At 37.5% G+C, this 16,928-nt stretch overlaps 1 protein-coding gene and 1 pseudogene across 2 annotated transcripts; both read right to left on the reverse strand.

Moving 5' to 3' along the window:
• Positions 1 to 1,848: 1,848 nt before the first annotated feature.
• On the reverse strand, positions 1,849 to 3,177 carry LOC143542240 (uncharacterized). The gene has a single exon (XM_077034875.1). The coding sequence runs from the start codon at positions 3,175 to 3,177 to the stop codon at positions 1,849 to 1,851; it is 1,329 nt and encodes a 442-aa protein (XP_076890990.1).
• Positions 3,178 to 5,977: 2,800 nt separating this feature from the next.
• On the reverse strand, positions 5,978 to 16,558 carry LOC143542273 (transcriptional activator DEMETER-like; annotated as a pseudogene). Its single transcript, XR_013136873.1, has 19 exons — positions 15,876 to 16,558; positions 13,979 to 15,782; positions 12,660 to 13,001; positions 12,482 to 12,572; positions 11,462 to 12,389; positions 11,281 to 11,360; positions 11,105 to 11,189; positions 10,924 to 11,015; positions 10,777 to 10,845; positions 10,622 to 10,658; positions 10,445 to 10,527; positions 8,372 to 8,797; positions 8,210 to 8,246; positions 8,077 to 8,134; positions 7,693 to 7,832; positions 7,534 to 7,599; positions 7,284 to 7,398; positions 7,147 to 7,185; positions 5,978 to 6,404 (listed from the first exon to the last, which is right to left on the reverse strand). The product of XR_013136873.1 is annotated as a transcriptional activator DEMETER-like (transcript).
• Positions 16,559 to 16,928: the final 370 nt, after the last annotated feature.

Consider the following 16,928-nt stretch of genomic DNA (forward strand, 5'->3'; position numbering starts at 1 on the left):
CTGGTGTCCAGCGGAAGTGCGTTTTCTTTAAACAGTTTCTCAATGTTGACACGAAGGGAAACGACTTATCCGCGTGGTTTGCCAAAAAGCGATTAAGTGCCACTAGTCGTCCATTCAGTGTCTGAGCCTGTTTGATGGTAGTAGGTGATTCCATTTTGATAATGGCTTCGACCTTTTCAGGGTTCGCTCTGAAGCCATCTTTAGTGACGATGACCCCCAAGAACTTCCCTTCTTCCATTCCAAAGGCACACTTGCTCGGGTTGAGCTTCATGTTTATCTTCCTGAGCGTGTTGAAAGTTTCTTCGATGTCTTTCAACATCGCTTCTGGGTCAGGGCTTTTGATGACCAAGTCATCCATGTAGACTTCCAAGTTCCTCCCAATTTGGGCATGAAACTGGCTGTCCATCAGGCGTTGGTATGTGGACCCGGCATTCTTAAGTCCGAATGGCATCATTTGGTAACAAAATGTGGGAGGCTTTCCCTGCGGGTACAGCTGGCGTACTGCGCGTAAGGTTCTCTGAGCATGGTGGGTCCTGCTGGAGCAGTTGGTCATTGCGCAGACGTCCCTATTCAAGGTGAGTCTTGCGGGTCCAACTGGGCTCTGCTGGGACCTACCTTTTCAGTGGGGGAAGTGGTGGTGACGGTTTCGGAGGTAGGAAATTACCACGGTACATCATATGACGGTGCCAGTCCATTAATTGTGACGGTTACTTTCTCTATTGATGAAGCAATGCGACGGATTTTGAAAACCGTCATACGCTGTAACTGTCTTTTTAAATGCGGGGGTGTGAAATGGTACGCCTGAAAGAAACCACCGATAGAATGCGTAACCCTTTAATTAAGTTGTTTTCTAGTTCCGATGTTAAGGCGTCGGAAAATTGTTCTGTGGTTGAGTTATACATATATTGATTATCAAATGATACAAAGAAATAACTGTCATGAAAGAAATTTAAAATTGATAAAAGCTGTGACAACGTGGACCAATAAGAAGGCAAACATGTTTGCATCAATTATAAATGTAATATAGACTAATTAGCAACTTAAGTATGCATCATGGTTTGTATATTGGGCTTTAATAGGCTGTACCCACTTTTTGTTTTTCTTTTTCATTATTTTTGTATTTAGTATTTTAGTTTTTAACCCAATACTTCAACATCTTTTACAATTTAATCCTAGCACTTTTCACTTTCAACTTTGGTACACTAAACTTTTCATATTTTACAAATTTTACGTTTTATGTTTCGGTCTAAACTTTGCGAGTTAACACGTTGCAACGCGTATGCATGATTCAACGTTTTTACGCCTATTTTTTCCTGTTTCACGAGCCCGTCGTAGCACGCAGCTCCTATATTGACTTAGTTATTGTTTCTTATGTTTTACGTTTCGCGTGCGTAGTTCAATGTTTTACGTCTACTGTCGTTCGGTTTAACCTTTTTGTTTTAAATTTCTTTCTTTATACGAGTTTTTCCTGGTGTTGGTTGTCGTTGACGGTGGTGTGACATAGATGCTACTTGGCACAATTTTACACCCCCACCGCAACGGCCGGGGGGGGGGGGGGCATAGTTCTAGTTCTTCCATAAAATTCAAGTAACAAAGCTATCAAAACTATCAAAAGATGATGTTTCACAAAGCTATAAAACTCATGTAGGTATTATGAAAAATGAACTTTACACAAGGAAATGAACAGAATTGTATCATTTAATATGGGAACTGGAAATCTTGTTCTTAGTTACAATGTATGATTCCCATCAAATCTGCAAGAACTATACTCTACCAAAAACCAAAGCTATAAACCATAACAAATCGAATAAACCCGTTTCAAATGAATGAAGATACTCCTACAACGATTCACAATTCCACTATACAGTCCATATAAGATCCCAAAACCACTGACCTCAACCTCGTCAAGAAAGCGCATTCACACTCATCGGCGACAACCACAACCGGTGATACCATCGCCATAAGAACAATATTCCCATCGTTCTTAACATCCACCGCATAGACCTTATGAAAAACATCTTGAAGCTTTTGCACCAATGTTTCGTAAAACAACTCATTAGGAGGAATCACATTAATCACGACGACACCATGATCGTAAACAAGTGATCGCATACCCCGAAAAACAGACTTCTTAACAAACTCAAGCGGTGGAGCACTAATCCCGCTTCTAGCCTCACTCGAATCCAAATCAACCATAACCACATCAAACTTGCCATTCAAACTCTCGACCGACTTCATAGCATCTCCAACAACAACTTTAACAGACTTCCCATCATTCAACCCGAAATACCGTCTCGCAACACACAAAACAACCTCATCCGCCTCGACTCCGACAACCTCAAACCCGAGCTTACCGTTTAAAAAACTCAACAAAGCACCGCCGCCAACTCCTAAACATAACGCGCGTGGAGTAAACCCTAACCGAATCCGATCATTAACAGACGGACCAATTAACGAAATACCCGACACCATCGGAGTCAAATATGGTTGAACCAACGTCCCTATATCAACCCGAAACTTTACTTTCTTCATACTCATTAAACTTGTTAAACCCAACTCTGTATCACTCGGGTTAATCACGACCTGCGATTGAATCAAATTAGGCATTCGTTTGAACCGTAACCTACGCCTAAACTCTTTGTTTTCCAATTCAACATCTTCAACAACAAACTCACCAACAAAAGGTCCATTAAACCTATCAACAATCACCCGAACCAACACGTCATCTTCATACGTCAAAAACAGGGGTTTCGGTACACCGTTTACGAAACTCAACTTCGGATGCAAAGCAATCACCAACCCATTCAATTCCAATTCAATTTTCTCCTTATTAACTGAATCAACAACAGGATCAACAACAGTACGGACGTAATCCAGGGGTTTTGGATTAGGGTTTATATTATTACCTATGAGAATTAGGCGTGAGACGTTGGGGTTATTGAATAAGAGCTGAAGATGGCCGGCTTCGGTGGAGAATGTCCAGTCGGTTTCACGGTGCTCCGGGATGATGATGGCGGCGATTGTTAGGTCGTCGGCGGCGGCGGTTGGAGAGTCGAGGACGGCGATACGGAGGAGTGGGGTGTGGAGGTGGCAGCGGTGGTTTACGGTGTTTGGGATTGTGAATGTGGTGAATTGAGATGGGGTTAGGGTTTCGAATGGGGGTGAGTTGACTGCCATTAATGGAGAAGCTTGAATCAAGTTGAAATGAGTGTTTGCTGTTAAGTCAAATGAAAATAAGTTTGTTTAATAAACAATCACCTTGTTCCGTGAGCGCGGCATGGGTGATGCGGGTTATTATCGTTGATTCATAGGGGCTCGAGTTACAGATAACAGAGAGAAAGAGTCGTTGGCTTGATATGGTTAAAGAAGCGAATCATTTGCTCGAGTTGAATCCAGTTTAAGTTTTAACAATAACTTTTTTCAATTTTAGCTTGCGTTATCGCCCCCAAATGAAAATAGACCCAACTGAACTAGTCTACACTTTCGCTAGTTGGAAGCAATCACAGATTAACCAATCTCCACTCACACCTGAATTTGCTCCCTAAACACAACCCCCCAACCACAACCCAATATTGTTTCTAAAAGCAATCGATAACCACGAAAAGAAACAAGCTGTGTAATTACCTCTCAAAAGGACCATGAGCGAAAGTGATGAGTGAAACATAGAGGAAGAAGTTGTATTGGCTTGGTTTGGTTTGGGTCAATGTGTCTAAGGACCTAAAGATTGATAACAATGTTCGTTATTATTTCAGTAATGTTTAAATAAACATCTTCTTACCTCAGCATGACAAATAAGGCATCGTCCACGGAGTTTAACCTACATCGTATGTGTTGGTATGCTAATATGTTGTACGACTATAATTGTAATTGCAAAAAATATCTCAATTGGTCTCATGGGTTCTTAAAACATGGTTCATTGTATTTTGAAATAAATGTTATGCATTATAAACACATGATAATGTGGTTCTGAAATGCGCAAGGTGAAACAACCACTAGAGTTTTAATAAGAAAGAGAAAAGCATTTTTGAATATGTAAATATGTCTGAAGTTAAAAGTATTATATAAACTCACACACACAAAACTATAATACACTAAATTATATGGCATAACTGAACCATACCCACCTCTCCATACGCAACTAATTCTTAACATATAGGTTTGTTAATCGACCTAAAATAAGGAACAAAAAATGATAAATTATACTAAGTATCTAATAAAATTTGCATGCTTTACAATATTAAAATTATATGGAAAATAAGTTAACAATTGAGATTGTAAAAAAAAATAAAATTATGAATTGGGATTAAACCCAATCAATAAGTAAAAGCTAAAGGTTTTCAACACATTTAAACCAAAACTTTAAATGTACGGGTCCGCACAATTCACAACTAGTTATTATGATTACAACAGACGTTAAAAAAAAGTGAAAAAAAAAAGAAAAGTAAAGAAAAGGCTATGATAATAACAACGCATTAAACATATTAGAGCATTTACAATTCATCAAGTATATTTTGTGATTTTGTGAGTGAGATTTTTATAATATAGGTAGTGGTTTCGGATGTTGTGAGTGAATCAAAAGAGAGAATGCATTGATTTTCTGTATATTTGAAAACTTCATGTAGCACTTTATAATTTTTTAATATATTTTGAAGGTGGTTATGAATGAAGAAAGGATAAAATGTAATGATAAACATATAAGAAGTATCATTTATTTAATTATTTTGACTGACAAAGAATCTCACGTATAAACCTACATTTTTCGGGGCTATGTCAAGGTCGACTCCTCGACAGACTGTACCCCCGACATGCGGGAACCAGACGAAATCTGTAAACCCTTGCCCCCTATCGGGTTCGAATATGGGATTAAAGCTCTAGTTCATCCCTTCGCCCTAATATAATTCAAACTCGCTCACGTAAGAATCATACAATTAATGTAATTTTGGATTTAAAAATAGTAACTTAGAAATAAAAAGCAAGTAGATAAAGTAAAGTGAGATTCCATGTTTAAAAATTTGAAATTCAAAACGACCCAATGATAACGGACCGGGTCCAGTAAAAACCCATGAACAGCTGTCGCTAAAAACTCGAAACTCGAAACAGGAGGGAAAACTAACTTTTCAGCAGTCAGCGGTCAAAAAGTGCAATGCAAGCATTCATTCATTTACACAACACAAACGCCAAAGCAGAAGTATATCAGTACTGTGCCAGATTTGCCACGAGCTTCGTTGATATTTTAAACGAATCGTATGTGATCTAGGGTTTACGCCTCGATCTTCTAATCCATCAGGTAACAGTTATTCATTCTTATGAACAGGATGTAGTATTTATAGTTTTATACTGTCCATGCTTGATTGCTAGTTTGATCTGTAATCTATATGGATATACTGAGTTTGTTATATCATGTGTTTGTTGCTGATTGAATGCGTGTTTCAATGTTACATAATTGATTCTGATGGTTTTAGTCTTAATTTAAGTATAGATTTCAATTTTTTACTGGAATCGAAATGAACGTATAATGCGATGCATAACGTTTTAGTGAAATGGCAATATATGATGCTGTTTGTTTGTTTGTTTGTTTGTGATAATTGTAAAATAGGATGTATAGACGTAGTAGCACTAAGATTAGTCATATGTGGAAATGTAGAAGCTAAATTCAAGGGATATCACTATGTGTTGTAAAAATCGGATCTAGGCGGGGGATTAATCGGTAATCGGCCCTAGATAGATGCGATTTTACCTACTCATTAATCGATAGTCGGTCAAACGCGGTCAACTTGGTAAAAAAATCGGCCCAAATCAGGCTATATTTAGTTATTTATTGATTATTTGAAAGACAATCAGACCTTGTTTTAATTTTTTAAAATATATGTAATTTGAAAATTACTTATAAAAATTCCAATCCGATTAATCTCTAGCTGATATCCCACCACCTGACTGACGCCCGAGTTCTACAACACTGATATCATTTGCACAAACAATGGCTCCAGATGGATTGCATTTATTAAAAGATGTTAGAAAGTACATACATGTATCTGAAAGTAAAAGGAACCTACTGCTCTGCTAACCTTCTTATGTTAAATAGACTAACTGGTAAAAAAATGGCTCGTTTTCTGAGCATAGGGAAATGAATTGATGATAATATAAATAATGCATTTCTCTCTGCTAACTTACATTTGTCATGGTGGTTGCTTAAATCATGGACAGTTGAATGTGAATCAAGCGGTTAGTTTCTTAGCTTTTTTCATGGCTACAGTTCTTGATCCTGGAGCTTTATGTATGTCTCGTAGCTCATTTATTTGCCTTAGTTTTTTGTGCGATTAACTTGCTTGCTGGGAAGTGTAGTCTAGCCATCAGAGGTCTAGGCGCCCTGTTTATTCGATCAAATCCTCTCACACAAACAAATCCTGCAAGTTGTTCAACAGATATCATTATAACTTTGGTTTACATTTAGTATGATATTTTACTGGTATATTATCTTTGCCCTCATTCCTGCTGTCAATGTTTCACAAGTTAAATTACTGTTTACATGCATGATTTATGATTCTGGTTGCTGTTAGTTAAGTCTAATATATTGTTTTACACCAAGTCAAAACAAAAATAAGGAAACTAGACCGCTGTTATAATAAAGATCACGTTATGCGATTACATTAAGAAGTTTCCTTAACTTAATTATTTAGGATTAAGATAGGTAGTTTACATTTAATTGATTATTATGACCCCAAAGAAATTTATTTGGGGTCAGCCATCTCAAGCGACTCGAGGAAAGCGATTTATCTCACAAACGCTTAGTCAGTTCATGGACACATCATTGTGTTTTAGAGCTATAAGCGATATTGTGTTGCTTTTGAAAAAACTGTTATCAGAGCACACACTATTGAAATCATGGCTGCAAAAGGTGGGGGGACCGGAAGGAAAATTAGAGGTTGGAATTCTTGAAAAGGCACCGCGCTAATTTTTAATGTAATCAATGTTCAACACTCGGTGAGTCGCTGGTTCTATTAATGGTACTAATATTGTTCCGCATGTGCATCATTGAAACGAAGTAAACGCGTTCTTAATCCTGATGCATATTGTGAAACATTTACTTTTGAGTATGATTTAAAGTTCTCAATTTTAGAATTTGCTTGAGAATTAAGTGGTACATACCTTTCCAAAAGCAGTATTGAATTCCCTCAGTAGTTAGCCCTAGAAAAAAAAAACCAATATCCTATCAGTCTATTGTTAACTAACAACATATGTAACTTTAGAAGAGATGGAATATATAGTCCATGATGAGCCTGTACCTTTGAAGATTGTTGATACAGAGGTCCCAAAGTAAACTTTTCTTCTTGGCAAGTTCCAAATCCATGTTCTTGGAACATCAATTGGATTTAGGCTTGATGCATGATCTGCAAACATCTGCATAGTGTACATATATATGGATGACATGTTACTAAGAATTTATTGATTTGGATAATATGTCTGGAAACCGGAAAACGTAGAGTATGAGCTTTAGACAAGTTGAATCTTATATGTAATATCAGATTTACATACCTCATTTACTTGGAAATATGTGCCATTGAGCGGAAAGCTCCCTCGCATTGCTGTTCTGCATGGTATCTGTTATAAAAATAGTTAAAAATAAGTTTTTCTACGTTGTTTTGCTTAATAGTTATAGTATGCATCATGTACTATAGTAATAAGGGTTCTCACCAAAATAGTTCCTCTGACCACTTTTGAATTTGCTTCCTTAACACTGTTGCATGAAAAGCATGTTGTTTGATCACACAACTGGCCTGATTTTTGGGCCAAACAGTCTGTTGTAGGAGCCTGTGCTGAATTTGCAGTTTCACCTGATATGTGAATTTCATATTAGTATAAATCATGTAGACTATGAGTTTGTTTTTAATAGAAGCGGGTGTCCAAAGGTATTGGCTACAGCCTGACTTTAGATTCTTAAGTGCATATAACTTATGGTTAGTGACTTCATGCATACTGCATAGTGACACTATTTTGTCTCTGTGGAAAAACTCTGTGGAAAAAACCTTTTTCAACAGAGAAAAAAATAGTGTCACTATGCATTAAGTAAGTCACTACCTGGTGTCCATATTGCCAGAAGGTAGGGGCTTGGGTCATCAGGTTCTCTTTTGTCCAACTGAAAAATAGAATGTGGAAGTTAGTTGGTAATTATAGCATGTATCAAAGACGGCCCTTAACAAATTTCACTAACCCCTTCCAAAAGCTGATGGGAATCCGGAAGCTCATACCTGCAACAGGATGAGAGTAATTCAAGTCACATAATTAATATATAAAGTTATCCTTTATGTTTTAAACTCTCCTGCTATTTTTGATTACTATCATGATTTACTTGTATTTGTCAATTTAGACTTACACTAGATGCTCTGTTCGCAGGCGACTAACATCCTTAAGTTTAGGTGTTGGGATGGAAGCAGCTTTAGGAGTTAACGCGACTAAAGCTTTGGATAGATCATTGCTATCTTGCATTATGTTCTGCAAATTGGTTGTGAATTCTTCCATGTTGAGCTTGATACTTGGAATTTCATCAGAATCTTCATAGTATTGATCCTCAATGTCACTTATTGATATATCATTGGTTTCTGGCTCAGGAGTTGTTGGTTCCTCAATGATTGGTTCACAAGTATTCCCGGAAATTTCTGCACTTTCGTTTGATTCATTTTCAGCTGGAGGTAGTGGCATGGGCCTGATAACCACAGGTGGTGGCATGGGATCTGTTGTAACAGGAGCATCTGAAGGAACTATTCTTTTTTCCTCTGGTCCTGGGAGGGCAAGCCTTGCACTGCACGGTATAGATTTCTGTTATAATATCGTATTTACTAATGAACTTACATGTTACAGTATTACATATTCTTGTATATCTTCTGTGGTCAACAAATTGCTAATTGGTATTGTTTTTAAGGTTTTCATTCAGTCTTCCAATTTCCTAAACAAAATTATAATTATATCTATATTTTGAAGTTGAAAAGTAATCTTTCTATCTGAAGTGCACACACTAGTTTTACATAATACGATTATCTAATTGAGACATTTTTCCACATGGCTAATAAATAGCGATTTCTGAAATACACTATTGCCTTCTAATATTTAGGCATGCATATTTAGTTGAGTAGACTATATTGATAGACACCTCCTGTGCCAGCGGATACTAGCCGTTAATGATAATCGGAACAAAAGACGGGTCCGTGTAACCGGGAAACGTTTGGGTCCGTTCGACCCAGGTGGACCCACTGAAAAGAAAATGGATCCATATTTGTTTCCATGCAAACTTTAGTCTTAAATTTTGGTTGTTGTTTACCTATCATGCACGATGTTTTTATTATGCTTTACTTTTGTTTCCAATTAAATGGGTTAGTGGAGTCATTAGTTACTGCTTAGTGGGTAGTTTGTTTCTTTTCTTTTTATATATATGTATCGAACAAATGGCAATGGAAGTTAGTGAGTTTATGATGAAAAGTTATTGTATTGATTTATCTCTTGAGAGTGAGAGTTAGATTAATATGTGTCTATGCTAGTTCAACCTTGGCAAGTTGGATGGTGTTCTTAGACCCGATCCTCTAACCGTAGTGGTGTATCTGTATCTTCGGTTAAAGATCGTAGCCCGACGGTTTGTTTTCGGTGGTGTATCTGTATCCGAAATCGATCGTTGAACTATCCGTTTTATTTATCATTTCAATTTTATACCCGTTACCTGTGATATTGCTATCATTGATATTGCTATCATTTGGAATGATAGCAATATCACAGGTAACGGGTATAAAATTGAAATGATAAATAAAACGGATAGTTCAACGATCGATTTCGGATACAGATACACCACCGAAAACAAACCGTCGGGCTACGATCTTTAACCGAAGATACAGATACACCACTACGGTTAGAGGATCGGGTCTAAGAACACCATCCAACTTGCCAAGGTTGAACTAGCATAGACACATATTAATCTAACTCTCACTCTCATGAGATAAATCAATACAATAACTTTTCATCATAAACTCACTAACTTCCATTGCCATTTGTTCGATACATATATATAAAAAGAAAAGAAACAAACTACCCACTAAGCAGTAACTAATGACTCCACTAACCCATTTAATTGGAAACAAAAGTAAAGCATAATAAAAACATCGTGCATGATAGGTAAACAACAACCAAAATTTAAGACTAAAGTTTGCATGGAAACAAATATGGATCCATTTTCTTTTCAGTGGGTCCACCTGGGTCGAACGGACCCAAACGTTTCCCGGTTACACGGACCCGTCTTTTGTTCCGATTATCATTAACGGCTAGTATCCGCTGGCACTGGAGGTGTCTATCATATATGTACTAAACTTTTAATCTGTGGTCATACAATGCTGTGTGTTTTATCCTTCAAGCTACTTAAAGAAGCTGAAAAGTATAAAAAAGAAAATGAGATTGATTGCCATACCTTGCAAAAGCACTGGCAAAGTGTCTGCACTCTGCTCTCATCGGACATGCATTACAGTTTGGCTTACTCTTTGTGCAAAAAACCTTCATTTAAATTTATATAACATCATAAAATCTCAACTCTTTTCTTTGAAACAACTAATCTGGTAGGAATTGGGGTGCAAACTAGAGGATATACCTTTCCAAATGTAATCATTTGGTAGTGTAGCTCATATCTGTCAAAGAACCACACGTTAGTCAGTACAACAAGTATCTTTAGTTTTCATATATTTTTCCGTCTTTTTAATTTTTGGTGTTTTTTTATTTATAGTTCTCGGGATAAGTGTTAGTTACAGTGTCAACTGATCCAACTTGCACAGCCTAGGCCAAAGGTATTTCTGAATGGACTCCAACACTGGATACCTGTGTGAAAACTTAGTCAGCATACTTTTCATAACTTATCCAATATATGCTTAAGTTCTATGATATCCATATACTTACATTTCCAGTAAATGCAGTTGGAGTGATTCTGGTAGTGGCTGGAGAGGGACCCACCCCAGTCTCACTGCTATCCTCCCAACATTTGTGTCGACCTGGAAAAAAGACATCGATATCACATAAGTCAAATTTCTTCAACATGTCTAAATGTTTATATATATGCATACTTTTAACATAAACTTACTGGAAAAGCAAGATGATGAAGTGTTAACAAGCGAATACATTCCACACTTTTCAGCCCCAACCCCCGAAAGCTCAGCAAGTAATCCCTTTTAAACAAAGTTTAAATAAAACTCATAAGCTATAAATTTTATGAGTGCAATAGTTAAAGTTCAGTCAACTGCTTTTTCTAGAGCTTACTTTGCTTTATCAGGGGGCGCATCTCTTAACCATTCTAGGTCAACTGATCCGTGATCTGTCACCAGGCGGTTTAGAAAATCCTGCATATAGGCAGTAACCATTTAATAGCTATAAGTTTATAACTATGGACCATGGTACTATCTAGTAACTACTAATACACAAAGTAGTTTGTTTGCAGTACCTTCATTCTATCAGCTAACAGGTTGTTCATTCCACGTTCCTTGATAACATTTGAAATCTCATCAACGCTGGCCTGTCTCAGTGCTTCATAATCAATTGTGTCATATGCATCTTTGCTTCTCTCTTTCTTTTCACTATTAGACAGGGCCTGTTTTCTCAAGCTATCCCAGTCAATTGTTGTTTTTCTTTCATCAGGCGTTTCTTTTTTTGCCTTTGGCACAGTTGAGCCTGGCCCACTTGTTGGTGCACGCGAAGCATCTTGCTTCTTTGAGTTTGCTTCAGTGACTGTATCCTCAAAGCAGTTTTGCTTATTAGCTACTGATACCCTGTCCTCAACACTTATAATAGGTATACCTCCAAGCATAGTGGTGTCCGAAGGCTGACTAGGATGGCTGCGCGGTAAGTTGTATTGGCCTTGTGGAGGTGTTTGGAACTTTGGTATTTCACTTTGTGGACTGGCTACATTACTTGTATGATATGCATCTGTCACTCCAGAATTAGATGAAGGTAAGCCTGATGTTATTCCCGCTTGAAACTGACTGGATGGGCTATTTAGATTGATGCCATTTGTTTCTGGAACTTGTATGTTACATGCAGGTTCTTCTGGTGAATGATGCATGTTTGTTGCCTGGTCATCGTTAAAGGAATGGTCTTCTGAGTTTGACCCGGCGCTGGACCCGCATTCATCAACTGTCTGAATTGTGGAAGAGTCGAAAGACTCTTGTGACGGTATCACTTCTTCCTCTGATATTTTGAAATGAATATTTTCTGCATCTCTAGGTGATGAAATTATATGTGTTGTGTTTTCAGGTGAATTTGAAGATGGCGTGGTCTTTTCATGACATGATGGGATGCCATCTTGGCAGCATGTTTCGTTGGCGCTTGTTGACTTAACGGGGAATTTTGCTGCCAAAGACATGAAGGCAGAACTGCATACATTGCACAAGTAACAAAACCATTAAAACAATATTAACAGGTGTTATTTGAAAGGTAGTTAGACTACACAAGTTATCAGTTTCACCTTGAAAGATGATCAGAAACATTTTGTGTGAGAAAGACACCAATCACCGAGTCAACTACAGATCCTTTCCATCGTGAGAATCTTCTGTCTCCTGAGGAAGGTAATGTGTATATTATTATCCGTAACATTTTTTTTAATGAAATTACAATTAAGTTTCACCTAGATTATTAATTTATACCTTGAACAAGATGCATACGAGCAATGAATGAGTCCGTTCTCCCACTGAACACTCGCCTTTCATTTTCCCACCATTTTTCTTTATCATCATCTTGTTTCTCAGCACCATTGCTTTCTTCATTACCCATCAATAGATTCCATAGTCTTTCTGATTCTGGATCTAGGTCTACTTTAGGGCGTTGGTTTCTTTTTTTGATTGGCACAAATGGAATCATGGCCTCACTACCTTTGTATAGAACAAGTTCATTTTGCTGTACCCTGTTCCCGTCATACATCTGTAGTCTTTCTAGACCACGAGTAATAATATCAACCGGATCTTCAACTTTCTGCTTCCTTGGCCTTCCTGCATTGTTAGCTAGAAATATTCAAACACGCTACCCACTGTAACACTTTAAAACCGTTATCTGTTCAAAACTATATGTAAGTTGCATCTTTGATCCATTTGTTATAGTTTTCTCTGAATGGGTGAAATGTATGCACTAATTAACATAGTTATCAAATGAGTTAGGCGCAGTCAAGGCGCAAAGGCCTCTCCGAGGGCCTAGGCGCAAAAAAAAAAGCATGGGCCTCAAAAAAATAAAGCGCGCTTAAATAAAAAGAATTAAAATATATTATGTTATGGAAAATATCATTTTTTTTCAAATACCAAAATATTCCAATACCAAAATCATCTCAAATCCCTAAATAAAATGCTCATACTTGAAAATAGAATTTTCATAAAGTAATAAATAGTAAAACGAAAGCCAAAAAATAAAAGTTGCATGCTTTTTATTAACATCATCGTACACATCATTGAAATAATCAATAAATAAACATGCTTAACTTTACTGTTAACCTTCTTCTTGCTTTGTGAAATACAGAGTTAATTATCAATCACTATGTAGATATAGAATGGCCTTAGTTTTGGTAATCCGATGATTTATAGGTATGTAGGTTTAAATTGGTTAAGTGTTAAATCAAAAGAAATAAAAAAATATCAAAATCAGATTAAACTCCATAATTGCGCCTTAAGTTTGGCAAGCCATTGGAATTGCGCTTTGACTAAAATTAGTGCCTAGGCGCCCAAAGCGATATGCTGATTAATTATTTAAGCTGGAAATGAGCAGGTCAAAAAACCACTCAAAATGTTTTCAAAATGCATAAAACCTTCTAAGCTGTATTGCTATGTTTGACACATTAACCATTTATAAGGCTCATAAAGACACAAGACCTTTTTTTGTGTTGGCCGATCAGTACTAAAAAGTTATCTGTTTTGACCTGAACCCGTTTTTAGCCATTACACTCTTAATAAAGTTTTTTATACTGATTTCAAACAGTTACCTCTTGCTGCTTTCGATGGTTTCTGGTAACTTTTTAAGGAATTGTTCCGATGTTGCTGAAGCATCTCACGCAATCCATTAAACCTCTGGTTATATGAATTTGGTCCAAACTTAGGGTAAGTTGTAGCTGCATTTCTGAAGGCTGCTTTTGTTGGGATTAGTGACGGTTTATTCCAGCTGATCATTATACCCCGACTGTGATTTTGTAATCTTCCTGGCATCGATCTCATCATGTGGGGCGGTAATCCATTCGAGAGCTGACGCTTCAGTAAATAATGTGTCGCCGACATTGGCCGCCAGAAGCGGTGGCTGCCGCCATTTCCACCTATATTTATTACCTTACAAGATGGGTCAATTCTTCCAGTGCTAGAATTTAGTAACCCCATGGCTGATCTGTTTCCATAAACTCCCTGCATTTGTCTTGAGTTATCTAGAAACTCACTTTGCATCTTCATTTTCTTTCGGTTTTCTAACAAAATAGTGCCCAGATGGTTGCTGTTATAAGCACGGTTTGCAACCCCTAACAGCATTTTTTGGTACATAAGGAGAGAATTCATAGCATTTGCATTATAATTCATCTGCTCACAACTCTGTCTTTTGATACCTCTTCTTTCATCTAAACTAACCATACCTTCACTTTTGAATGTCGGAAGGGTGTGTTGAGCCGGTATGAGCCTCATGTCTGTTTGGAAAACATCATTTTTTATTCCATTTTCATTAACAACTCCGTCTTGTTTTAGACTTGTGGCCATATTTCTTGCAAGCACGTTTAACGCATGGCAACTTGCTTTGAGAAGAGGTGTACTAGGAACAATTATATTTGGTTGACTGGTTATATTGCCATGGCCTTCATCTTGAGTCATGTTCTCCAAATCATAACTCAGCTGTTTTTTGCATGATTTGGGTGGGGTATCGCCTACTACCGTCGTTCCATGTTCGTTAACAACTCCCTCTTGTTTTAGACTTGTGGCCATATTTTTTGTAAGCCCATTTAAACCATGATTACTTGGTTTGACGTGAGGTGTGCTAGGAACAGTTATATCCGGTTGACTGCTTTTATTGTTGTTGCCTTTATCTTGTGTCATGTTTTCCAAATCAAAATTCAGCTGTTTTTTGCATGATTTGGGTGGGGTATCATCTACTGTGCTCTGTGGTTGACTTTCCGAGTGGTCAATGCCCTTCTTCCGCACATATTTTCTTTTTTGAACTCTCTCCGCTGGAGTTTTTTCACCGTTTACCGCCTTTTCTTCTCACATATTTTCTTTTCTGAACGGTTTCCACAGGGGTATTTTCATTTGGATTATTCACACCTTTTCTCCTTACGTACTTTCTTTTTACTCGGATCTCACCCGGAGTACCGGTTTTTGGATTTTTAGGTGTTCTTTTTGGTTTCCCTTCTCTAATCACCTTCGGGCGGTGTTTTCTTCTTCTTGATGGCGTTTTTTGGTTGGGTGTTTTTTGCAAGTCACTGGCTTGTTCGTCTTTATCTTCAGAAACTATGCAATCTTTCTGTGTTGTTGAAACTGCCGAAGGTGGAGAGTTCTCAATCGTCTGCAACAGCTCGTTGTACAAATTTTCTGCATCCTTCATTGATACTGCATCATTTGCATTCTCGGTTTCTGCACGAGCCGAGCTTTCTTTATTCAAAATGTTGACCTTTTCCTGCACCAGGTTACCGTTCATCTGCTTTATTTGATTACCCGGTGTGATTGGGGCAAACGGGAAAGAATCAATTATGTGATCGGGTTTCAATCTTGGTGGTGAACCCGGGCAGTAGTGTGGTCCGTAATTGACTGTGAATCCATCTGTGAAACAAAAAAGTTCTCTTATCAGTTTGCTATAAGGAAACGGCGATTTTTGAAATCTATACTTTAGAACATATTAGCAAAATTACTCACCTTTTGGGCCGGGTCCATTATTTATCACATTGGTTGAAGTGAACCTGTGAGTTTGTTGACTTCCAAGCATAGAAGTCAGTGAAGTATTATAGATTGAGGGTTGGTATGTTGTGTGATTCTGATATGGGACTGGATTCGGTGTTTGGGTCAACTTCGTCTTGGTTATACTCGCAACCCAATTCTGATTCCCATTATTATGAACCATTGGTGGCGGTTGTTGATTAACCGGCTTTTCTTGCAACAAATCTGTGTACATCCCAATCAGATCATGCCAGTTCTCGGTTTCCAATTGAGTTTCTTGCATCTCAACTGGAACCGGATTTATTTTCTCGTTTATTTGCTGTTCTGAAGTCACCGGAAGCCAGGAGCTACTACTTTGGCTAATTCCGTTCCTTTGCAAAATGGTACTCTTGGTAGTTGTATTCCAAGAATCCATGTTACTAAGCGTTCCGTTATCCATCGGCATTGGCCTTCTCGGAGCCATTGTAGGATCCCCATAACCCACAAGCTCAATCCCACCGCCGCACCCAATTCCGCTCTCTTGCGGAATCGACATTCCGTGTGTCATAGAACTCCAGGAATCCCTGTTTCCATTAGGAATTGGAAATTCCTTCTCAAAGCTCATACTAAACCTCCTTCAAACAGCTTCCCCAAAATTATCTTTTTACGGAAATCAAATTCTTGAAATCGGAACGGAATGAATTTTACTGACGGATCCGAATTCCTTTCTCTGAAATTAACCTGTCAAAACACCCAAATCCAATTTCTGCCACTAAAGCGACCAACCACCTAAAAAGTATAATTCAACAGTTAAAATCCAGACAATTGTTAGGCGAACAAATTGACATTTTTTAATGTTACAGCTACAAACAAACACCAAATCCATGCAATTATTATTATCATCAAATTGATACAATAATTAATCAATTCCCAATTAAAAAAAAGTTGTCGGAAAAACACAAATTCTGATTTTCTGTTTCTGATATTATTTCCCATATATAAATTCACCGATTCGCAAATTAAACGAATTAAACACATCAAAACAACAAATTT

Source organism: Bidens hawaiensis, unplaced genomic scaffold (genome assembly GCF_021521415.1).
Source record: "Bidens hawaiensis isolate Kalapana, Puna unplaced genomic scaffold, B.hawaiensis_p1.1 tig00012813_1, whole genome shotgun sequence".
In the NCBI taxonomy this organism is placed as follows: domain Eukaryota; kingdom Viridiplantae; phylum Streptophyta; class Magnoliopsida; order Asterales; family Asteraceae; genus Bidens; species Bidens hawaiensis.

What these genes read in the sequence shown, in the direction of transcription:
- LOC143542240 (XM_077034875.1), bottom strand. Translation starts at nt 3,177, where the DNA reads ATGGCAGTCAACTCACCCCCATTCGAAACCCTAACCCCATCTCAATTC.